This window comes from Bos mutus, chromosome 22 (assembly GCF_027580195.1).
Source record: "Bos mutus isolate GX-2022 chromosome 22, NWIPB_WYAK_1.1, whole genome shotgun sequence".
NCBI classification, from domain to species: Eukaryota; Metazoa; Chordata; class Mammalia; order Artiodactyla; family Bovidae; genus Bos; species Bos mutus.
The window spans coordinates 35,444,581-35,461,237 of record NC_091638.1 but is presented as its reverse complement, the minus strand read 5'-3'; the positions used below and the strand labels follow the sequence as shown (position 1 = coordinate 35,461,237).

General features: G+C 39.4%; 1 protein-coding gene across 6 annotated transcripts in view; it reads left to right on the top strand.

The window, feature by feature from the left end:
* Positions 1–16,657, top strand: part of SLC25A26 (solute carrier family 25 member 26) — a 146,496-nt gene that overhangs the window by 26,571 nt on the left and 103,268 nt on the right. For 4 of the 6 annotated variants that reach the window (XM_070359688.1, XM_070359687.1, XM_070359689.1 and 1 more), the window contains exons 4-5: positions 3,954–4,058; positions 5,353–5,400. The exons of the other annotated variants lie outside the window; for them this stretch is intronic. In XM_070359688.1, coding sequence (XP_070215789.1) covers positions 3,954–4,058; positions 5,353–5,400 — 153 coding nt within the window. The remainder of the gene's footprint in view (positions 1–3,953; positions 4,059–5,352; positions 5,401–16,657) is intronic. 6 annotated transcript variants of the gene reach the window in all.

The window sequence follows — 16,657 nt, the reverse complement described above, 5'->3', positions numbered from 1 at the left end:
TAACTCCCCTCCCCTACTCCTTCTCCCCATTAGTAACTACTCAGTTATTCTGTATCTGCGGGTCTGCTTCCTTGTGTCATAGTCACTGGTTCATCGTATTTGTTTTTTTTAGATTCCACGTGTAAGTGATATCATACTGTATTTGTCTTTCTCTGTTTCACTTCACTCAACGTAATGCCCTCCAAGTCCGTCTATGTTGCCGCTGCAGATCCTCTGCCTAAGCTTTTCCAGTTGTTCCCATTGTCTGTGCATTGAAGTCCAGCCTCTTTGTGTGGCACACAGGGCCTCCTTGCTCAGCCATATGTTCAGTCTTCTGACCTTGAACTTGAAGTTTTGGTGGTATGGAACGGATTGGGTGAGCACACACTGGAAGCTAAGGTGACTCTGTTGCCCGGAACACCTGCTTCACACTTGTGTGCTTTTCTGTTTCCACTCCCCATCATGCCCTTTTTACTTTTCTTCGCCAGCTAATTCTTGCGCATTTGGAAGGTTCTCTGAAGGCAGAATATCTGACAGTTTTTGTTTTCCCCCAGTCTGGAAGTTGGACTAAATACCCCTCCTTTCCATTTGCTATGGTACTTATCTCTGCCTCTGGGAAGTTTTATTATATTTCTTGCCATGTATTGTTGAAACTGTTTGTTATGTGACTGTGGGTACTTTGAGGTCAGGGCAGCTTCTTAGTCTTCTTTACCAGCCAGTTTCTTGCGCCATATCTGGCTCCATCCGTTTTTATTGAACTGAATCAGTAAATGTGAAAGGAGGCTATGGGTGGAAAGATAAACTGGCCCAAATTGCAAATAGCTTTGCAGACAAAAAGCATTCAAGTGATTGATGAATGAAGGAAAACAAGGTAGTTATATTGTTTTGTAAGTCTTGTCAGTTTGGGGAGAAAAATGACGTGAGTTCATTAATCCTTTGTTATCCCTGTTATAGCAGTTGGAGTGCATCCACATAAAGTACTGTTACTTCGGAGCTATGTTTCAGAGGGGATATGGCCATGTTAGCTGACTCCGTGACGTCTAGAATCACATCACATACCATCTCTGTTCCTTGTGTCCTGGGGATGCTGAGACCTACATCTGTTCTGTTTGTGCTTTGCTTTTGTTGAGGTGAATATGAAGGAAGGATTTGGTAGTGTTTATGCCTAGAGTAGGGGTTGGCAAACCATTGCCTATTTTTATAAATAAAGTTTTATTGGAACACAGTTGCACCATTCACATATGGATTACTATCTTTGGCTGTTTTTGTGTTCCCACAGCGTAGTTCAACTGTAGTGACAGAGATCGTGTGGCTTGCAAAGTCTAAAATATTTACTGTTTGATTGTTTATATAAAAAGTTTGAGGAGAAGGCAATGGCAACCCACTCCAGTACTCTTGCCTGGAAAATCCCATGGACGGAGGAACCTGGTAGGCTGCAGTCCATGGGGTCGCACAGAGTTGGACACGACTGAAGCGACTTAGCAGGAGCAGCACGCAGTTATAAGCATAATGTAGATGGATCCTAAACTACATATCATGTGTAATTCATAAATGCGATTGTGCTTACATAAAGAAATGATCCTCTTAAGTATAGAATTAATGGACTTTTAGATATGCAGATGACACCACCCTTATGGCAGAAAGTGAAGAGGAACTAGAAAGCCTCTTGATGAAAGTGAAAGAGGAGAGTGAAAAAGTCGGCTTATGGCTCACCATTCAGAAAACTAACATCATGGCATCTGGTCCCATCAGTTCATGGGAAATAGATGGGGAAACAGTGTCAGACTTTAATTTTTTGGGCTCCAAAATCAGTGCAGATTGTGATTGCAGCCATGAAATTAAAAGACGCTTACTCCTTGGAAGGGAAGTTATGACCAACCTAGATAACGTATTAAAAAGCAGAGACATTACTTTGCCAACAAAGATCCATCTAGTCAAGGCTATGGTTTTTCCCGTTGTCATGTATGGATATGAAAGTTGGACTGTGAAGAAAGCTGAGTGCCGAAGAATTGATGCTTTTGAGCTGTGGTGTTGGAGAAGACTCTTGAGAGTGAGTCCCTTGGACTGCAAGGAGATCCAACCAGTCCATTCTAAAGGAGATCAGTCCTGGGTGTCCATTGGAAGGAATGATGCTAAAGCTGAAACTCCAGTACTTTGGCCACCTCAAGTGAAGAGTTGACTCACTGGAAAAGACTCTGATGTCGGGAGGGATTGGGGCAGGAGGAGAAGGGGACGACAGAGGATGAGATGGCTGGATGGCATCACCAACTCGATGGACATAAGTTTGGTTGAACTCCGAGAGTTGGTGATGGACAGGGGTGCCTGGCATGCTGCAATTCATGGGGTCGCAAAGAGTCAGACACGACTAAGTGACTGAACTGAACTGAACTGACAAAATATCCTTTCTGTGTTGGTGCTTGTATTTAAGACTGTAAACATCATCAGCTTTTGCACAGTTAATGTCTCTATTAGACTCGTTAAAAAAGTATCTTCTATGGTTAATAAAACGTAAAGACTGCACCTGCAAAAAAAAAAAGTTGGCTGATTTGTACCTTTGTCATCGCTGTTATTTAGTCACCAAGTCGTGTCCAACTCTTTGCGACCCCATGGTCTATAGCCCGGCAGGCTTCTCTGTCAGTGGGATTTCCCAGGCATGAATAGTGTGGATTGGGTTGTCATTTCCTTCTCCAGTGGATCTTCCTGACCCGGGGATTGAACCCAAGTCTCGTGCATTGGCAGGCAGAGTCTTCGCTGCTGAACCACTGGGGAAGCCCAGTTTGTACCTTAATGTTAACAGCTACTTAATATTAGAAAGACAAAGCCTTATACCCAAATTGGGTAGTAATCTCAAATTGGGAATTAGGAGACTGCAGATTGAAAATGGCAAGTATCCTATTTGATGGTATGGTTTTTTTAAATTTTTTGTTTTTGTTTCCATTTTGCTCCATGTGTTATGAAGAAAAAGTGTCCACATTTTTTATTGTGCCTCATATATATGAAATGCATATTCTGAAAGTTTTAAAATTAATTTCCTCAACCGTGTACAAAACACTGAACACCAGAGTCAGGTGTGTGAATTCCAAGTTGGAGAAAAAAATTTGTATCCTTGGCAGACTGCTTGGTCTGTGGAGGCTTAAATATAGGACTTCCATTATAACAGTTTAAAATACCAGTTTATGTGTCTCCCTCCCTGTTCCCTGCTGCCTTCTGTCCTCCAGTGGGCAGAGTCCCTTCTGATATGACCAGTTCTTTATTGTTAACTGTTCCTCTAAAGATAAGTGGGCTACTGAAAGCAGAGTCCTGGAAGTGTGAGATTGAGGTGCTGTGTAACTGACGCTGGCATGTTCCCAAGGGTGATGTTACAGTTATTTGTTGACTGGTCTAGTCAACAAATAGTATGGACCAGGCAGGACCTAAGTCTACTCAAACGCTAGAGCAGGGCCCAAGAGTGCCTGGGGTTACTCCTCCGCTGTTGAGTGGTGGGGAGGTCAGGGGTGCTGGAGCTGTGAACAGATTGAGGCTGGGAATGGAGTGGAATGGAAGATTGGGGTAATCAGCTGATTTTTCAGTCTTGCCTCTGTCATTGTGTATTACTCCAGTAAAGCTAAGGCACTTTGGATTCATTCATCAAGCAGACATGTTTGAAATGGCTGTCATGTGAACGCCAGAGGCCCTGCTAGGTGTTGGGAGTTCAGAATGAATACATGAGCTCCTTCCCATGGAGGGGTATATAGACGGGTGTGCTTGGAGCAGTGAGGCAGGAGGTGGGAGGATCCCCACAGAACAGTGCATATCCATTAATGCTCTGAGTATTTTAGGTTAAAAAAGAAACAAAAACAGAAAACCCTTTTGATATCTTGCAGTGAACACTGTACATTATGCTTTTCTTTAACGGCATTTTTTGCTTATAAAAAATTTCCACTCTCATAACAATTACTTTGTTTTAAGGATATAATTAAATTTATGTATTTTAGGTTGCCTGCCTGATTCGAGTTCCTTCTGAAGTAGTTAAGCAGAGGGCACAAGTATCTGCTTCTTCAGGAACATTTCACATTTTCTCTAACATCTTATGTCAAGAGGTGAGAATATGGGTTTTTTGTGGCTGCATCGGGTCTTAGCTGTAGCATGAGGGACCTGGTTCCCGGACTAGGGATCAAATCTGGGTCCCCTGAGTTGGGAGCACAGTCTTAGCCACTGGGCCACCAGGGGAGTCCTGAGAATATGTTTTTAAGCTCTCGTATTGAGGATATTTTATTGTAGCTGATAGGAATATTGTGGCCCTCATCCCAGGAGCCTTAGAGCTTAAGGCTAAATTTACTGTCCAATTATAGCAACTGTTAATGCTAATATTATCTTCGCCTTTCCATTGTTTTTCAATTTCTTATTTTCAATTTTATTTTTTTTTCAAATTTCTAAACAAATGCACAATTAAGTATGTGTCCTACATTGTAATTGGCCTGTCGTTTCTTTTAGAATCAGAAATAGAATAGATAGTGAATATATGAAGTGAATAAAGATGTATTGAAACATCACCACAGAATTTGAGGACCATGGAAGAGACCTGTGGTAATGGACTGATATAGTGACCCACGTCATAATATTTATATATACTTGTAATTTGTCTTATGCTGGTTCGTGTTAAACTGTGGGTCAGAAATCATGCTTGCTGACCGTGTGACTGGGGACCATTGAGCTGCTTTTCTTTATAGTTTGTACAGAAGCTGCCCCACCCCCCCCCCCGCCCACATCTTTTATTTTTTAATGGAAATCAATCTCATGAAAATTTCATTGAGTCCAGGTTTTAGGAGAGTTATTTTTAATGATCCCTCTGTCACCTCGATGAGGAGACATTGAGTATTTAATCGTGTGAATGAGATCAGTCCAGGGAAGGGTTCCTGTTGAATCATGTGGGTAGTTAAATAGATCAAGGCTTGTCCAGAGGTATTTATCACTTTTGAGAGATTATTTATGAATTTATCATGTCTGATGATTGAAAATACAAAATAAAAATATAATTTTGTTTTTATATGAAAGGATAGCATTCTGTGTGCATTTGCTTTTGAAAATACGTTTGTTTAAAGCATCTCAAGTATTTTTTTTCCCAAGAGACGAAATGTTGAAAACTAGTAAAGCTTAGTTGAACTGTAGTCAGCTTTGTTATTTTATTACAAATGATGTTCTCATTTGAAAGGAAGCTAACCTGAGCTTTGTGTACCTTAGGCCGGTTTAGCACCTTTAACCTCTTGGAGGATTGTCATACTGAATAACTTAAAACTCAAACTTTAGAAAAGGTTAATCTGCTTTATGCAGACTGTTGTTTAGAAGTCTCTGCTATTCTGACTTTCTGAGCTCTTGGCTTTTTATTTGTTTCAGGGCATCCAAGGATTATATCGAGGCTACAAAAGCACTGTTTTAAGAGAGGTAACTAGCTAAATTTCTAATATTGAAGTATGAGAGAATGATATGCTTTGTTCAATAAGTTTATTTGTAGAGACTGGTTTAAAAAATTACAAAGGGAAATTATCCATCACTGTGTAGTCTTTTTTTTTGTTGTTAGCTTAATTTTTAAGGCATGGGATTAAAAAACCAGTGTATTTTTTTTTTTTTTTTGACTGGTCTGGCTGTTTGCGTGTGGGCTTTCTCTATTTGTGATGAGCTGGGGCTAGTGGTTGAGCAGGGCTTCATGCTGTGGTGGCCTCTGTTGATGAAAGAATGGAGCGCACTAGGGCACACGGGCTCCCTAGCGTTTGGGCTTCAGTAGTTGCAGCACATGGTCTTAATTGCCCCATGGCATGTGAAAACTTCCTGGACCAGGGATCAAACCTGTGTTCCCTCCATTGGCAGGTGGATTCTTAACCACTGGACCACAGGGAAGTCCACTGTTATCTTGGTTCTTAAATCTGATGACTGGGTAGAATGAGTTGGTCCTGCTGAAAGAGCAACCCCAATGGTCAGAATGACCCATCCTATAGCTTCGTGTTTATCTAAGGTGGCTACATGGCCACCACAGCTGACACAGTAAGAAACAGCTACTAAGGGTAAGATGTCAAGTTAATTACTGTAATACACAAAATGAGAGAGAAAATGGTCATGAATGAAGCACTCTGGGAGACAAGGGTCTCAAAAGTCTGTTTTTATATGAAAAATTGTACAGTTAGCTCCTATCTTCCTGATGACAAAACATGATGTATTAGAAAGTTCATTCTGGCCTGGTGTGCTGGCCAGCCCGAGATTCTCAGTGCAATGTGCCTTGGAGCAAGCCTTCTAGCTTCGAAATTCTGAGGTTCAATATGTGGTCAGTGTCTTTTTTTTCTTTGATTGAAAAAATCAAAGTATTTTAGTGTGTATATTACTGCAGAAAACATGTTTTAATTTTTCATTCACATACTAGAGGCAACTTTTTTTTTTGGTTTTTGTTGTTTTACTTTTTTTATATGATTTTTTTAAGATGGAAGGATAATTGCTCTACAGTGTTGTATTGGCCTTTGCCATACAATGCAAATCAGTCATAACTCTATATATTCCCTCCCAGAAGAGGCTATTTTGAGGTTTAAAAGTTGACCTATAGATAAGGTGGCATATGGAATATAAGAGAAGTCTTTGTTTAGTTTGAGACATAAGTTGGTTTCTTTCTTTCTTTTTTTTTTTTTATGAGTTTAAATCGTACACTTTTTTTTTTTGAGGTATAATTGACAAATGAAATTATGAGACATTTGAAGTATATAGTGTGATGATTTGATATAGGTATACATTGGGAAAAGGATTAGAACATAATTTTCTACTAAAATGCAAAAGAGAATTCGCGTACCTCTCCTTGAATCCTTGTTTTCTGTTTGGATTTCCCTTGGATGCTAAAATGTTCTCATTTATAGAAATGTGTTTAATTTAAATACCTATTGTTATAATTAGCAGAAAATTGAAATTCTTTGGAATCTGAATTTTGTTCCCAGGTAGTTTTTTATTTTGTCTTATTTGTTGTTAGTATAGATTACAATCTTCTTTATGAAACAGCAGCACTGTTACGTGTTATTTGAAGCTTTGATTTCTGTGAAGTAATAACCTTTAGTGCGGTGGCGGTGTTGATGTATATCTTTGAAAAACTTCTTTTGAAGGCAGACTGAATGTTTCAAAATTAAGTTATTTGTGTGAAGATGACTTCTGCCTTTCAAAATAACCATCTGCATTCTGTCCTTATTTTCTGACTCACTAAGCACTTGTTATTTACTCAGGTTTCACCTGGGTGCAGGAAAGAGAGGTGGGCAATAAATCTCTTTTTTATTTTTCTGTGAGATGCCGAATGAATGAATGTTTACATGCCAGAGAATACTCATTGTGCATACAAACAAATAGGTAAAACATGGTTACAACTGCATTCTGTTCTTTTAAAAATTTGTTTTGACGTACGTCACGCTAGTAATTAATTTCTAGGCTGCAGTTCTTGCTAAAAGTGTGACCCTGCTGAGATGACTTTGTTTACTCAAAATGGCAGTGGTGTACTGAAAATATAATTGGGGTCTTCTGCATTATGCATTTTAATAAAAGATCTTTCAGAATTGATTTTAGTTGAGATATTGCTTTTGTACAGATTCTCAGAGAGAGAGAGGAGTTATTGCCAGATGAAACATAGCTTCTTCTCAAAATGAGAAAAATAAGAAGTGATGTATCTTCTTTAAACAAAATTTTTGCATTATAAATAGTTTCAGTTTTTACATTGTTCTGACATCAGTATAAGATCTTTTCATCAAGAGCTTGTTTGATTGTTTCAATAAGAAAATACATTGAAGCCTTAGTTAGAATCACGAGGAAGCTTATACATTTATTCTGTGTGCGGTTTTTGTTTGAAATAGTTTTATCTCCCTCACAGTTGCCCATTAGAATGAAATTGAAGTTTGAATCCATGCCTTATAAGATAGATTATGTGTGTTCTTTAGATTTTGTGAATGCTGTCACATGGTTTGATGTTTGTGGAGATTGCATGCTTATCCCTTATGTTCTCCTAAATTATTTTAGTTACTGTGAATTTTAGACAGAGTCTAAGCAAGGTCAACCAATTATACTCTTTATCTCACCCTTTCAGTATTCATATTCCTCATGATCTAGGCCAGATTAAATGTGGCCAAGCATTGTGGGGCAGTGCGGTTATTTCAGTAACATGGAAATGGGGAGTAAAGTCACAGCAGCCTCTGTAGCCAGGCTGGTTTCAGAGTGTCCATTGACGTAGACATAGCATATTAAACACCAATACAGTATACTAACACATATATATGGAATTTAGAAAGATGGTAACAATAACCCTGTGTACGAGACAGCAAAAGAGACACCGATGTATAGATTAGTCTTATGGACTCTGTGGGAGAGGGAGAGGGTGGGGAGATTTGGGAGAATAGCATTGAAACATGTATAATATCATGTATGAAACGAGTCGCCAGTCCATGTTCAATGCACGGTACTGGATGCTTGGGGCTGGTGCACTGGGACGACCCAGAGGGAGGGTAGGGGAGGGAGGAGGGTTCAGGATGGGGAACGCGGGTATACCTGTGGCAGATTCATTTCGATATTTGGCAAAACTAATACAATATTGTAAAGTTTAAAAATAAAATAAAAGTTAAAAAAAAATAAATAAAAAGCAGAGACATTACTTGGCCAGCAAAGGTCTGTCTAGTCAAAGCTGTGGGTTTTCTAGTAGTCATGTATGGATGTGCATACATGAACTAAGCATCAGGGTCTATAGGAGGCACTTCATGTGGATCTCTTCATTTAATTCACACGAGAACCTCAATATAATTGAAACCATCAGCTCACAGTAAAGGAATAAACTCACTCTCAGATACATATTCATATGCCCAGTCTCACTTAAAATTACAGTGAGATCACTTCTCACCTCTGAAATTGCTAGTACCATTGGTGAGAAGTGTAAAAGTGTTAGCCGCTTCAGTTGTGTCCGACTCCTTGAGACCCCATGGACTGTAGCTCGCCAGGCTCCTCTGTCCATGGGATTCTCCAGGCAAGAATACTGGAGTGGGTTGCTGTTCCTTTCTCTAGGGGATCTTCCCAACTCAGGGATCAATCTTTGTCTCCTGCACTACAGGCTGATTCTCTACCATCTGAGTCAACAGGGAAGCCCCAACTGTAAAGTGGCTGCCCCTAACTGGCTTCCCCACAAGAATGTGAATCCTTTAGGGCAGAAGTGTTCTGTGTGGTGCCCAACACACACAGCAGGCACCTTTAAAAAGGAGTAGAATGTGTGAAGAAAACCCATTTGTTGAGTTTAACTTACTGGAAATGACTTGCCTGTTTTCTTTTGCTACAGAAATTCCTTTCTAATTCACATCCAAGGTTGAGAGGCTGCTCTCCATACAACTTCTGGGTCAGTCAGTTCAGTTCAGTCACTCAGTTGTGTCTCTTGTGACCCCATGGACTGCAGCACGCCAGGCTTCCCTGTCCATCACCAACGCCCGGAGTTTACTCAAACTCATGTCCATTGAGTCGGTGATGCCATCCAACCATCTCATCCTCTGTCATCCCCTTGTCCCGCCTTCGTTCTTTCCCAGCATCAGGGTCTTTTCCCATGAGTCAGTTCTTCGCATCAGGTGGCCAGAGTATTGGCATTTCACCTTCAACATCAGTCCTTCCAATGAACACCCAGGACTGATTTCCCCTAGGATGGACTGGTTGGATCTCCTTGCAGTCCAAGGGACTCTCAAGAGTCTTCTCCAACACCACAGTTCAAAAGCATCAATTCTTCGGCGCTCAGCTTTCTTTATGGTCCAACTCTGACATCCGTGCATACTGGAAAAACCATAGCCTTGACTAGATGGACCTTTGTTGGCAGAATAATGTCTCTGCTTTTTAATATGCTGTCTAGGTTGCTCATAACTTTTCTTCCAAGGAGTAAGCGTCTTATAATTTCATGGCTGCGGTCACCATATGCAGTGATTTTGGAGTCCCAAAACATAAAATCTCTCACTGTTTCCATTGTTTCCCCATGGATTTGCCATGAAGTGATGGGACCAGATGCCATGATCTTCGTTTTCTGAATGTTGAGCTTTAAGCCAGCTTTTTCACTCTCCACTTTCACTTTCATCAAGAGGCTTTTTAGTTCCTCTTCACTTTCTGCCATAAGGGTGGTGCATCTGCATATCTGAGGTTATTGATATTTCTCCTGGCAATCTTGATTCCAGCTTGTGCTTCTTCCAGTCCAGCATTTCTCATGATGTACTCGGCATGTAAGTTTACTAAACATGGTGACAATATACAGCCTTGACATACTCCTTTCCCAATTTGGAAACAGTCTGTTGTTCCATGTCCAGTTCTAACTGTTGCTTCTTGACCTGCATACAGATTTCTCAGGAGACAGGTCAGATGGTCTGGTATTCCCATCTTGTGAAGAACTGTCCACAGTTTGTTGTGATCCACACAGTCAAACACTTTGGCGTAATCAATAAAGTAGAAGTAGATGTTTTTTTGGAACTGTTGCTTTTTCGATGATCCAACGGATCATGGCCCCGCCCATCAGAACTAAACCGAATTTTCCCCTCAGTCAGTGTCTTGCATCAGGAAGCTTCCATAAGCCTCTTACCCTTCTCCATCAGAGGGCAGACAGACTGAAAACCAGTCACAGAAAACTAACCAATCTGATCACATGGACCACAGCCTTGTCTAACTCAGTGAAACTATGAGCCATGCCATGTAGGACAACCCAAGACGGACAGGTGATGGTGGAGAGTTCTGACAAAACGTGGTCCACTGGAGAAGGAAATGGAAAACCACTTCAGTATTCTTGTCTGAGAACTCCATGAACAGTGTGAAAAGGCAAAAAGATAGGAAACTGACAGATGATCTCCCCACGTCGGTAGGTGCCCAATATGCTACGGGAGATCAGTAGAGAAATAACTCCAAAAAGAATGAACAGATGGAGCCAAAGCAAAAACAACACCCAGGTGTGGATGTGATTGGTGATGAAAGTAAAGTCCTGAGGCTTAGGATATATTCAGGATATATTAACAATGATTAATAGTATTCTTGGTAACTGAAAGGGCTTTTGACAGGAAATGACATCTCAGTGAGGAATGCCACTGTATCTCACCAGCTGTTTGCCCTTGGCAAGCAACTTTACCTCTCTGAGCTCAGCTTTGCCTGTGTATATTTGGAACCTCATGTTGATTGTTCTTGCTGCAGTCTCATGAAGGAGGTATTACAGCAGTATGGTCTGCTAAGACCAGAGATGAAGCAAGCTGCCTCTAGGCTGTGAGGTTCTTGAACAGGGGTGCAGCCTTGTTCTGTCTGCATGTAAACATGTGAATGCCGTCTCATGATGATGAATACACCCTAGTTGTGTTTGAACCAGAGACTCACTAACTGTTACTGCTCAAAGAGCTTCTCAGCTCCCAATTGGAGAGTGTTTTATCCAAATGTCTTGTAGAATGAAGTTGTTTATTCAGTTAACAAATTGCAACCTGCAATTGATTTTGTGTTTGCTGGCTACTTCTGTAGGAAGAACAACATATTGGTTATAGTAATGTACAGTTACTCTAGTTGATGGTTGAACTGAGCAAAATTACTAATGTAAATGGGTTGGAAAATTTTTCATAGTTATTCTTTTTTAGGTCATGTTGATAATTTACTGGAATTTTTTCTCCAAATAAGCTTACCAACTAAGAGGAAGGCCTTCTTTCGAAGATTACAATAGTTGAATGGCTGGATGGCATCACTGACTCGATGGGCATGAGTCTGAGTGAACTCCGGGAGTTGGTGATGGACAGGGAGGCCTGGCGTGCTGCGATTCATGGGGTCGCGAAGAGTCGGACACGACTGAGCGACTGAACTGAACTGAGCTGAGAGACTGTATTGAGATAGGCTTGGTGACTTAAATATTCAATTTAGCAGATGTCAAGGTAAAGATAAGGTTCTACTGGGCAGGATTTTTCAAACTGCAGGTTGTTACCAGCATTTGAAAATTAAGAAAAAAAAGTAGCCTAGAATGGGATGGAATAGAAAAATATCAGAATAATATCACAAAGAGCAAAAAACAGCATGATTTCATAAAAGTTCAGTTCTAGTTGTGAACAGAGTAAAGTAGAAAGTATATTTCCCACTGTGAGTCCAGATCCAAAGTGTTGAAAGCAGTACGCTAGGTCTGCAGGAAGCAAATTATGAAGGCGTTGGAATTTGTTTATAGGATAAGGAAAAAAATTCCTTATGGCATCTTCCTTCTTTTATAATAAAACTTTAATTAAACCCATTTTTTGTGTTTTAAGAAAAATTAATCTTGTCCAAGATGATTTTTAAAAAAATATCTTTTTTATGTATTTTCAAAGAGCAAAGAGTTAAAACAAAAACAAGAAGACACACTAAGGGCTAAATGCTAGTCAAGGAATAAAGCAGCTGTAATGAAAAAAAAAAAAATAGTTGAATGATTTCTGTTGAAAAATGTTTTCAAGCAACTCTGGCTAGAATTGTTATTTACCATTCTTAAATCTGTGTACTATTTCCTGCCTTCGTGATAGTAAGAAGAGAAAGAAAGTATTCTCTGATGAGAACTTTGCTCCTTCTGTCAAGGCTTTGTATGTGTGTGTGTGTGTGTGTGTAATTGTTTCCTCGGCTTTACCTCTTCCTTTCTCTTTTGGTTTGCTTCAGTTATGTCTGGCTATATGTACTTATGCCTAGTCCTCCCATGCAGTCTATAAGATCCACATGGAGATAGCAGTGGGATTTTTACCTCTTTGTATTATGCACAGGCTCTGGGGGTAACACCTGCCACAAAGTCAGTGCTCAGTAATTATTTGTTGCTTTTTTCATTCCTTTAAGTTTGATTGTGTTTTGTTCAGATGCTGTTAGACACCGTGACCATTTCAGAATGCTGGGGGAACTCTAAGGGGACTTGGAGTTACGCTGGGTGGGGGCTCAGCCTTTGACACACTACAGAAGAAGATGTTTGCATTAGAGAGGTGATGAAATACCAAAGAGTATATCCTTTTCTGAGATTTCTGTCTTCTTAAACCTTGAAAAAATAGTTTTTATAAAGCTGGTTTCATTAGAAGAGTAATTAATTCCCCCCCTTTCCCCTACATCTTTAGTAATTTACTTTAAAGGGGAAAAAGTGATTGTAAATCTTTCCAAACTTTTTTTTCCCCTGAACTTTTAATGTGAAATTGTTTTCCAGTTAAAATCCAATGCAAACATATTGAACCTTGTTTTAATCCTACATAATTCATTTTATTAACTATGACCAAATAGAACATCTGTTAAAATTCCATAATGTTAGCTTCATGGGAAAAGAAAAAAAAAGTCCGTTTGCTCTTGGAATCTGTCCCTTGTTTTATTGTTCAGGCTTTCAGTAAATGTGTAATGAGACATTCTTATTAATGGGAATATTAAACAAATGAAAATGAAATATTGCCTTTAATCACAAGCGGTTTATAAAATGAGTCACCTAATTGCATTTACTTTATTATAACTTTACCGTAGAGATGGTCTATGAGGAATGAACAATACTTCATTCTTTAATCCAGAGAGTAAACTTGTTACTCCTCAAATATGGATTTCAGCCTACAGTTTTTCATCATCTCTTAAATAAACAAACAGTTTTAGAAAGAACAATTTTGTAAAATTATCTTAATGTAGAAAGATTACTTTAGCCCCTCAGTGCATATTTTCTCATGTTTTGTTTACATGAAACCAGCTGCTATTTACTTTTCTCGTTCTTAGGACAAATTTCATTTGCACTGTACAGTTCTGAAAAGGCTACATATTCCATTGTTGCATGGTGGCCGTGTTGTCTAGAATGGATACCCGTTCATGTCTGTGAAGCTTCCGGAGAAGTAAATTAATAGCATGAATCTTCAGTGGAAATGTAAGAAAAGCTGTTGAATAAAGGTGGAAACTCTCTCTTCTTTTTAAAGGTGGAAACTATTTCTTCTTTTTAAATGTTAGCATTATATACCATAATATTGAAATAGCTGTGTCTAGGGTGTTTGTGTTTTTTTTCCATCTCATGTGAAATATCCTATCTCTTCACATTTGTATTAATTTAGATGGCAGATTGTAAAGAACAGAGGATCTGACTACAGTGGCTGAACTAAAATATGGTTGTCCTTAAAAAAATTTATTTTTTTTCTCTTACTCTGTAACAAGAAATCTGGAGATGGTCCCTCTAACGCTGGTGTACTGGTTAAATGATGGGCATCTAGGAACCGGGCTCTTTTCATTCTGCCTGGGGAACCCTAATACTCTGGCAGAATTACTCATGATTACAGAATGGCTGCTGCACTTTTGGGCCCGTGGCCCTTGTCCAAGCATGAAGTGGGCAGGGCAGGAGGCGTTATCTGTCACTCCGTTTACTTAGAAGACAAAAGGTTTCTTGGGCCAGGTGTCTAAAGCTCTCCTGAGTTGCATGGGCATTGAGATGTTTGTATACATTGTGGTTTTTCGGTGTGGTAGGTAAAGGCAGGCACAGAGGGTGTTGGGATTACAGATACTGAGTCACCAGCCTACAACATCTGCTCTATTCTCTCTATTGTAGTTCAGACTCAGTTGCTTCAGAAAGGAAAGTCTCACGTACCCGTGACTTCAACTGGGGATCCTGTTGTTCACATTCAGATCACGTCTGGACTGCAGATTTTTGGACATTTAATTCTGCTTTGTAAATTTTGATATTTGTTCTTTTTCTTTTTTTCTGTCACCTTTGTTTTTGTGAGCATAGTGTGGAAGCTGTTCTTCTAAAATCATTTGTCAGTCTGTAATCTTTAATCTGGAGATGGACTTAACTTCAAAATTACTTATTTTTCATACATTTTTTATTTTAAAGTTAAGATCTCAGAATACCTATATTGATATTTGAAGTAATAGCTAACACTTACCAAGTATTTACAGTGTTTCTGTGCTACGTTCTTAACATGCCCTCGCATACCCTCACACTGACCCAAAACATGATTCATTCTTTGTGGAAACTTAGGCTTAGCAAGGCTGTGGTTCGTCCAGAGTCTCGCATTCAGTAAGGGAGGAAGCTGAGGACTTGAAAGCTCGTGACATTAGGCTCTGTGGTGAGCTATGTATTTTGCATTTTATACACAGGCAAATTTTTCAGGAGAAGAAAATCATATATTTAAAATTTAATACTCTGTATTTTTTATTTTTTCTCATTTTAAAATCTTTAAGTAGACATTAGTGCCAGGAGTTTGGGAAAAATAAGTTCTCAGTGACTAAAGGTCTCCATGACATTAAAAGAAAAGTTAATCAGAGGACGTAAATGGAGAATCTGTGTTGATAGAGATGTTCATGGGAAATAGTGGCTTGTAAGTGCACATTATTGCATATGTTTGCATGATTCGTTCTTGCCATTCAGGTGTTACTTCACATGCCCCTTCTCTGAGGGGCCTGCTGTGACCACGCTAGCTCACATACACCTGTCAAAACCCTGCCCGGTTACTTGGTGCCCTAGCAGGTACCATTTCTTATTTATGAATTGTTTTTTTGTCTTCCTTCCTCTCTTCACTGGAATATACTCTCTTTTGAGGGCAAGTGCTTCTTGCATGTTTTCTTCCCTACTATTAGTCCAACACCTAGAAGAGTCCTTGACATGCAGCACACTCAGAAGTATTAAGTGAATACAAATCAAGCACTTAATCACACATTTCAGAAGTAGACTAGTTTTAAATACTTAGATATTTAAAATCTCCATCAGATGCCCAGACTGAGATGTATGTGGCAAGAACTATGGAGTCCTAACTTAATTCCCAGACCAGTTAGTGATTTTCTGCTGTCTGAACTTTCTGCACTTCCAGTGAGTTTAATTTTCTCCTTGTCTTTTCTTATCACATTTCCTGGTATTCTTGAGCCTTCTACAAATAGCCCTTATTTTAATTTTGTCATTTCTTGTTAAGAGTTGGTCTTATGAATATTTTATATATGTAAAACTGTTTTTGAAATGACATGTGAAAATAGCAAGTTATTCATGAAGAAAGTCTTTCATCAGCTATGTGCAACTTACGCACAGCTAACGCTGGGTAGAAATGACTCTTGAGATTCTTAGGATTGTATACTGTCTTATTGGCTGAACAAGCACTGTCTTATAAGAGATATTAAGAAAAACTTTGTGTATTAAGAAAACCAAATGTGAAGGTAAAAATCTCGAATGTCTATGTGTAAATCAAGGATTGTGGTTGCAGGGAGTCCTATAAAAGAACTATTGGAAATGCTTACCTGTGGGTTTTGTTGTCTATAGCACATTACCCTGGGAACATACAATGATAACAGTTACAGTTTGAATTCTGGGCTTGTACTTTACTTGTGTAGTGTTGTCCAAAAAATTGGTTCGGGTTTTCCTGTTACATCATATGGAAAAACCTGAATGAACTTTTTGGCCAACCTAGTGTTTTTCTCGGAGAAGGCAATGGCACCCCACTCCAGTACTTTTGCCTGGAGAATCCCATGGACGGAGGAGTCTGGTAGGCTACAGTCCATGGGGTCGCGAAGAGTCAGACACGACTGACACGACTTAGCAGCAGCAGCAGTATTTTTCTAATCTTTAGATAAAACTGTAAAGTACTGACTTTTTTTTCCCCCCCTTTTAAAACTGATCATTAGGCTGAGGCTTGGAAAAGTTCAGCAATGCAGCTAGTATATATGGTATATGGCAGGTCTGGAAGCAGAGACCCAGCCTGTGTGTTTCCAAAGTCTG